Below are 8,903 nucleotides of genomic sequence, written 5' to 3'. Positions count from 1 at the left end.
ACATCAAACATTAATACACTTAAAAAGTATGATATTTGTAAAAAAATCTTTAAAAAATACACTAAATACCAAAAAATTCACCAAAAAAATAAAATAAAATAAAAATTCAATACTTTTTGTATTTTTTTATTAGTTTTTTAAAATATTTTTTCACAAATATTTTACTATTTAGATATATGTAGGTAAAATATATCTAGAAAAGTCAAAAAAAAAATTACTTCAAATTTTAAAAATATTCTCTAAAAATAAAAATAAAAAAAAAACACGAAAAACAAAAACATTCAATTCTAAAAAAATTGAATTCAAAAAATTGAAACGAAACATACTAAATATTTTAATCTCTTGAATCCGCAAAGGTTGACTAAGTGACTGGCTATGACTTCTTTAACTGCGGTGTTAACAGCTCCATTGCAAGAGATAAATGCAATAAATATTCACCAACTTTTCATAAATTGCTTCAAAACTCTAGCCAAATAGCAAAAAATGCAAAATAAAAAATGAAGCAATATTTCTTTGGTTCGCCATCATTGAAAATACCAATTTTGAAAGGATAAACTAATTTGAGCAAATGAAGCTTCAACCCAAATACCAATTTTTGATGAAAATCTACAAAGTAAACCTGAGAACATTTGGAAGTCCCCAAAAAGATTTTCTTTTGTTCTTTCCAAAGATATATGTCTTGCACAACAATGGCTCATTCACACACACAGACCCCAAAAAAAATACAAAGAAATGATAGGCATGTCAACATTGAAGCAACATTGAAGGCATGGAATAGGATAGATAATGATATAACAAAAATTCCATCACCAATTTTAAAAATCTAAACTGACAATAAATTCATAAAAAGAAAATTCTTATAAGCAATCTCTCATCGAAAATATGAGAAAGAGAATCTCCAAGAACCATTTAAGAGATCATAATTGCTGCAAACACTTTAAAAAAAATTTAGAAAAAAATAACTTGTCATGCTATGCCTGGTAAGCTGAGTGGTTCAAAAGCTTCAGTGGGTAGAGATTATAAGAATACCAAGTATTTACTGTTTCTACCAAGGAAATTAGCTACATTTAGAATCATTGCAAATGCAAAAGGTCTGAGTTACTCCCATGCACTCTCTGATTGATGGTCAATCAATTTAGTATCAATACTTGTTCTCCTATTTGTGTAGAAACTGGGGAACGTTTATTTACAAGACAGATCTATTGAAGGATGTTGCCATAAAGCTTTTATCAACATCAACCCGGAAACATCAATTTCACCTCTCTTACCTGCACAAAATAGATGTATGTTTTCAGGCGGTAGCGGCATCTATATTTATTATAAACGATGTATCAAGTGAGCATTTGCATTGAACATGGCAATCTCCTGGGAGAGAATGAAGAAGAAGATCACTAGTATGAAGTCCACTAGCTCTAAGTCAAAAGGGTGACTAATAAAGATAACCTTTTTTTTTCTTTTTTGTTAAGAGGCCAACAAAGTTACCTTTAAGCCAATCGTAACATTATTGCATCACAAAACCTCCACTATGAAGGGAACTCTCACAATTAAACACAAATTGGCTAGACATCAAATGAAATCTAAAGGGTTTTTATTCATCTCTAGAACATAACTAATGTAATACTAAACCCTGATGGTGAATTTGCAGCTAAATGTGCAAATTTTCTTCCTAGCATAATGGAATATTTCTGCAGTTGATAAACGACCAATGCATGCCCCTTCTATTACAGCATAGAATGTCAGTAAATATCAACAGAATGATATGGAAAAACTACAGTATATGAATTGCTTAGAAGAAAAAGGAACAGTAGTAAATTCATCAGACTATATGAATTGAAATTTATTCTCTGTTCTTACCTGCAGAGAGAGAGAGAGGGGGAGAGAGAGAAATCAAATTTCTAAATACATAGACTTGATTCTTATTATGTCACTTGTTTCCTTTTTTTCCTTTTCGCTTTCTAATCTTTTTCCTTGTAATGTTGGAGTTGTTCAAAGATGCAGTTTCTATAGCCTTGCAACTCCAGATCACCATAATGGCTATTGATAATCAACTTGGGTTAATTCAAAGCATTTTTCAAGCTCTAATATTTCAATCTGATCTTCAAGAGGCTCCCAGGAATAGAACTTAGAAACTACCAATCATTAAGATGTATGGACAGGTTACATGTTTATGAGCACAAGGGGCATCCAAATGCTAACAATCGACTAGCATACATGAGTCTTATTGTTCCAGATGAATGCACTGTAAGGACAAGGAGAAAGCCAAAATGAACATAGAATGAAAACAATAATAAAACAAGACTCTCACTATAGTTTCAAATACATATCTATGTACACATACATATAGATTTAGGAGTTCAAATAAATAGATGAAACAAAACTTTTCGGAGTTTGTGGCTTCAGCTGATAAATTGAGTGAGGCATTCAGGGTATATTTGTCTTCTCAAAATTTATTGAATTTGACGATAAAAATGAATTTTTATGACATTATAACTATGAGCAAAATAGTTTTAAAAAATGTATTCCATTAACACAGCAGTGTCATAAGTCATCTCAAAAATCACAAGGACAGATTTTGAAATTGTCAGAAACCTCAAGGGAGGTCAGTGTATGTGTAATTTACTCAAATAAAAATAATAATAATTTTATGCTTGTGCTGCTGAAAAAGACTGCTACCCTTGGGATGTAATGATGAGGAATTAAGCTTAGACTTTTGCCTTGTATGAGGAAACAAACAGCAAAAATCAAGCTCTGCAGTTGCAGGTACTTCCCAATTCCTTGATTCCACAAGAAATCCTGCCCAGTCCAAGATGATACAGCCTTTAAAACTCTATCAAGGATTGGAATAATCTCCAAAATCAGCACGTGGGTCCTTTACCAAAGTCCCTTCACCATTATCAGAATGAGGGAGCAAATTAAAACTAGATCGATGAGTCCAAACCTGATCCTTAATGGCCCGTTTGCTTTAGCTTTGTAGAGCATGCTCATACTCCAGTTGACGAAGTCAATTACCAGTACATGACCTTCAATTGGAGCAAAAACACAAATGAACTTCCGACAGTCATCACAATCAACACAAAGAATATATGTGCTAATAAATACCAATACAATAATATAACAATAATATGTATTTGAATAGCTTAGAAGAAAAGGAACAGTTGTCAATTCAACAGGAATTTGCTCTTGCCATTGAATTATGTCAGTACCGAGGTATGTAGGGGGGTTTCTTAGCACTATGGCAGAGATATGAACCTCAGAAGAGGGGAATCAAAAATTTTGTCAGGGTGAAAGAATTATGAGCCATTATGCATGAGATACATAAATGGAAATTATAAAACAACAATAGGCATTCGAAAAAGGCGAGAATTGCCTCTCCCACTACTGGGAAGAGTATCAACTTCTAAACAGATTTATTCATTTTTTTTTTTTTTCCCTTCCATTTAACAATGACAATCTCATCTATGATGCCAATCCTCTCAAGCTTTGTATAAATCTCATAGAGCACAAAGACCAACAATGATTGTAATTCGTACCCAATTTAGCATACTACAACAGTTATGCCTCTTCCAACACCACATTCGGAGATATTTAGGGTATGTTTGGTTTCGTTTTGAGAGAGTAGCTTTTAAAAATTGTTTTGGAGAGAGAGTTTAGAAATTTTTTTGGTTTGTTTGATTGTATATTTTGAAAGTAGTTTTGGAATTTAGGAGTTTCGAATGATTTGATATTCTGTTGTAATTGAGTAGATGTGTGTGAGAGAAAAAGTGATTGAGAATGAGAGAGGAGAAAGAAAAAGTGATTGATTGATATGTAAAAAAAAGAAAATGATTTTGGAAATTGTTTTAGAAAAATTACAAACCAAACAAATTTTTAGAAATTTTTCCCAAAATCACTCTACAAAGCCAAACCAAACAAATTTTTTAGAAATTTTTTCCCAAAATCACTCTATAAAGCCAAACCAAACATACCCTTAATCTTCTACAACTACTAAGACCATAAATTCTCCTTCAGAGAACTAGTTGATGCCACATACCCAAGAAAGAAATCTCCAAAAGTACCACTGGCTGTCATTTATCCTAAACCCCTAAGAAATAACCACTTGTACATAATTCAGTGGGGATTGAAAAAGAATCTACTTGAATTTGTAACATGTGAATTAAAATACTGCGGAGAGAGAGGTAACAAATAGTCTACAAGAATCTACAACATGTGAAAACAAGTTGCAAAGTCATGTAGCAACAAGTCCAAAATAGTAAATGGAGAAGTATAAGTCCATGTCAATATATAACCCAAAAAAAAAAAAAAAAAAAAAAGGAATTTCACCAAATAATATATATTTTAATGTGTGTAGCTTTACCTTCACATCTTAAGAAATTTACTCAATATCATGCATTCCATGACTATCTTTTGACATGAACTTCTTTATCACTTCTCGGAGAGCAGGATCTCGTCCTTTAGTTGAGAGTATATCTATGATCAAGGAAGAATTGGATGCATCTGCCGAAAAACCCCTTTGAACCATTTCCTGAACGAGTATTAATGCCTCATAGCACTTCTGTTGTCCAATGTATCCTCGGATAATAGTGTTGTAAGTGACATCATTTGCCAAGCAACCATTTTTTTCCATTTTAACAAACAACTCTTTAGCTTCATGCAATAGGCCTTCTTCACAAAGACCATGTATCATCATATTATATGTCTTAACATCAGGATGTAATCCGTTGGAAGAAAGGTTACTGAAAATAGCCCTTGCAGTATCAAGCTTTTTATCCTTGCAGAATGCATCAATGAGGATATTATACATAACAATATCAAGATGTAAACCGTTGCTTTCCATCATGTGGAATAATGACAATGCTTCGGAAATATGCCCATTTTTGCACAACCCATCCAATAAGATACCATAAGTTTGAGAATCTAGATTTATGCCTGCAGTTTGCATATCATTAAAAAGTTTTTGAGCAGCTCCACATCTACTTGATCGAAACAAACCCTGTAGCATAGCACTGAAGGTTTCGGTGTTAGGTTGCAACCCCCTCCGAGGCATTTCTCGAAAGAGATGCATAGCCTCATCTATTTTCATTTTCTTACAATATCCATTGATTAGAATGGTATAGCTAAAAACATCAGGGTGAAGTCCCCTATCCACCATTGTATTGAACACTCTCATTGCTTCATCGATGTCGCCTTGCAAACAATATCCATCCATTAGAGCATTGTATGTGACTATATTAGGATCCACACCTCTTTGTATCATGATTTCAAGTACCACCTCTGCCTCTTTCATCTTCCCTTCCTTGGTACATGCATCCAGCAACACACTATACGTATGAACATTCGGAGCAATACCACTATCCAACATTTTTCTAAACATTCCGGTAGCCTTCTTCCACCAGCCAAAATTACATAGGCCATGAATCAAAGAGGTATAAGTGACAACATCTTGAAGAATGCCATGTTCATTCATCTTAGAAAAGAGTTTCAAAGCATCATCCACCATTCTATCCTTGCAAAGACTGTCAATGACCGTGTTATACACTATGGTGTCAGGTTTACAGCTTCCCTCTTCCATTATCCTAAGCAAACTAACAGCCCTGATAGTGTTCCCCGTTCTGCAGAGCCCATTAACAATGGTTCCATACATAACAACGTTGGGTTCAATTTCTCTCATTCTTATTAATTTCTTAAATAACTCTACAGCTTCAGGGGTTTTATCGTCCAAAATAAGTCCATTTAACAGAGTTGTGAAGGTAGTTACATCAGGTGTATAACCGCGTTTAAAGAGGGTACCCAAAAGAGAGAACCCAAAATCGACTTGATTCAGGCGGCAATGACAGTTAATAGCAATGTTTAAGGTGTAGATATCGACATGAATGCCTAGAAAATGCAATTTCCCAATAAGAGGAAGTGCGAGGTCGTAATGACCCAATTTCAAAAGAGGACCTAAAGTTTTGTTGAATTGAGAAATGGGGGGGAAAGGTCGCATTTGGATCATGCGATTGAACGAATTTAGAGCGTCTTGGAGATCATTGCATCGAACAGGAGGAGAACTAGGGCTTCGGGTAGTAGAGCGAGAACGAAACAGAAGAAATAAGAATGAAGAGGGAAGATTAATTAGAGAGGGAAATATTGTACCTTTTTGACAATTATGATCAGCAATTCTTCTTCTTCTTCTTCGTTCAATAATGGAAGAAACACAAACTCTTCTTGACATATTCTTCAAGCTCTGTGTGTGTGAGTGAGAGAGAAGAGAGAGAGAAAGAGACTGTGAGTGTGTGTGAGACAGAGAGAGAGAGAGAGAGAGAGAGAGTTGACAAAAATATTTATAAATTGTTCAAAAAAATTTATAGCTTTAATTATTAAAATCGATAAATTCTACTATTAATTTGAAATTGTTTTTGAAAGCATATATTAATTTGCATTTTTTCCAAACAAAATTAGGAAAATTAATAAATAAATAAATCTTTTTAGTTTACCAATTAAAATTTTAATTTCTTAATTTATTTTTAATCTAAATAATTTGTATATTTTCATTAAGTAAAATCGAAAGAAAAAGAAAATTTTATTCATTAAACTCAATATAAGTATAAAAAAAATATCTAAAGCCCAAGCGCAACAACCACTAATCACATACAATCCCATAATAATGGGAAAAAATTAAATATCACTACAAAATGTATCAAATTTCTCTTTATAGGAGTTAAATCCAAAACATATCATAAAAAGTGCTATCCAACCACTAGGTAATGCCCAATCCTTTTTTCATTCACATTAATGACTAAATATCTTTTTTTAAAAAAAATAAGTAAATGAATTAAATTCAAAACAAATAAAAAGTTTAAGATTTAAATTGACAAAATTATAAATTTTAGTTTTAAATAAATTATAACTAACATTACTTTAAAATATAATTAGCATATCACCTGTGCTATGCACGGAATAAAATAATATATTATTTTTAAAAATATGATAATTGTATTTAATTTTTTTATATTTTGTAAAATAAAAGTTAAGTGGAAGTTAGTCTATCGGGATTTTCTTAATTGTTTAAAATTAATAAAATAAAATAAAAAATAGTATGAGATATTGATCATAAGGTTTCTCACTAAAAATCTTATTTTGTTTATAGAAATGGAAGTATAATATTCATTTTATATAAGTGAAACAATTCACTTTTTCTTTTTTCTTTTTTTCTCGATGTAAGATTATAAAATAAAAATTAGATGAAAGCTAACCAAAAGGAATTTTCTTAATTGTTTAAAAGTTAACAATTGTTTGGGTGAGAAGTTTATTTTGAATCAAACAATCTTAGCCATTAAATCTTTAATTACGTCAATCTTTAATTTATTTTGAATAAAACAAATTTAACCAATATATTTTGCTAAAACCGATAAAATTACAGTTAAACCAGCAAATCAGTCAAACCAAAAGCGGTTCAACCTATCGGCTAGGTCCAAGGACAACCCAACCTATACAAAAAATTAATTAATTAAAACTTTTAAATTTTATTTTAATTTTAAAATTTAAACTGTGTTGAATTGAAATTTTAATTAAAATTAATTTTATTAATTTTAATTAAATAAATAAAATTAAAACCAACTACTATTCTATGATTTTATTATAAAATCAGAACTTGGATTCAAGTAGGTTTCTATACTTTATTTATTTTAATATTATCAGAAGAACATCAAACACATGAACAATTCTGATAGACAATCTTATTAAACATCATGCACAGTTGTTTTGGCAGCTTTTATTTACACACTATACTTTGTTTTAGTTTACAATATTTTTGTCGTTCGAATATCAATTTTTGAACAAAAATAATTATTAGAATATTAATTTCTGAATAAAAATTAATTATTTGGATTTCAATGATAGAGCATGGTTCTTGTTCGGAAGTTGAAATCTGAGCACTAAAATTGTGTGAATTGAGAATTTTTGTTGAGATATTGAAACTATCACAAAACTCTTCACTAAATGGGAATGTGAGTATAAGATTCATTTTATATGAGTAAAATAACTTATTTTTTCTATTTTTTTTTCCCGATGTGAGATTATCAAATAAAAGTTCACCAATGGAGATTTTCTTAATTATTTAAATTTATTTTTTAATTAGAAAATTAAGAAATTAGGATTGAAATAATGGAGCTCCCACAAGGTTTGTGGGTTAAAAAGACCCTTTTTCAGAATATTAATTTCTGAATAAAAATTCATTATTTGGATATGCTGAAATCCGAGCACTAAAATTGTGTGAATTGAGAATTTTTGTTGAGATAAACTCTCACAAGACTCTTCAATAAATTGGGGATGGGAGTATAAGATTTCTTTTACATGAGTAAAATAACTTATTTTTTTCTTTCTTTTCCCGATGTGAGATTATCAAATAAAAGTTAACTAATGGAGATTTTCTTAATTATTTAAATTCATTTTTTAATTAGAAAATTAAGAAATTAAGATTGGAATAATGGAGCTCCTACAAGGTTTGTAGGTTAAAAAGACCCTTTTTCAGAATATTAATTTATGAATAAAAATTCATTATTTGGATATCAATGATAGAGCATGGTTTCGTTTGGAAGTTGAAATCCGAACACTAAAATTATGTGAATTGAGAATTTTTGTTGTGATATTGAAACTCTCACAAGACTCTTCACTAAATAGGAATGAAAATATAAGATTCTCTTTATATGCATAAAACAACTCATTTTTTTTCCTTTCTTTTCTCTAATGTGGGATTATCAAATAAACGTTAACAAATTGAGATTTTCTTCATTATTTAAATTTATTTTTTAATCAAAAAATTGAAAAATTAAGATTTGAATAATGGAGCTCCCACAAAATTTGTGGGTTAAAAAGACCATTTTTCTTATATAATAGATCAAATACAATAACAAATCCTAACCAAT

General features: G+C 30.7%; 1 protein-coding gene across 16 annotated transcripts; it reads right to left on the bottom strand.

The window, feature by feature from the left end:
* Positions 1–839: 839 nt before the first annotated feature.
* LOC114280912 (uncharacterized) lies at positions 840–6,312 on the bottom strand. 16 transcript variants are annotated; one of them, XR_014342162.1, is made up of 4 exons: positions 4,355–6,296; positions 2,939–3,020; positions 2,674–2,827; positions 840–1,268 (listed from the first exon to the last, which is right to left on the bottom strand). XR_014342162.1 is itself a non-coding variant. In XM_082891595.1 (2 exons), the coding sequence occupies exon 1, from the start codon at positions 6,209–6,211 to the stop codon at positions 4,373–4,375; it is 1,839 nt and encodes a 612-aa protein (XP_082747721.1). In that variant the 5' UTR covers positions 6,212–6,296; the 3' UTR covers positions 840–1,268; positions 4,355–4,372. The 16 variants fall into 16 exon arrangements, 1 of the variants encoding a protein (XP_082747721.1); XR_014342165.1 differs by having other exon boundaries at positions 2,715–2,827; XR_014342161.1 differs by having other exon boundaries at positions 2,674–2,793.
* Positions 6,313–8,903: the final 2,591 nt, after the last annotated feature.

The sequence above is a fragment of the Camellia sinensis genome, chromosome 10 (genome assembly GCF_055761805.1).
Source record: "Camellia sinensis isolate YWXY chromosome 10, ASM5576180v1, whole genome shotgun sequence".
Taxonomy (NCBI): Eukaryota; Viridiplantae; Streptophyta; class Magnoliopsida; order Ericales; family Theaceae; genus Camellia; species Camellia sinensis.
The sequence above is the reverse complement of the archived record's forward strand: the minus strand, read 5'-3'. Positions and strand labels throughout refer to the sequence as shown.

Excerpts from the sequence above, each read along its gene's own strand:
- LOC114280912 (XM_082891595.1), bottom strand. The coding sequence starts at position 6,211 with ATGTCAAGAAGAGTTTGTGTTTCTTCCATTATTGAACGAAGAAGAAGA.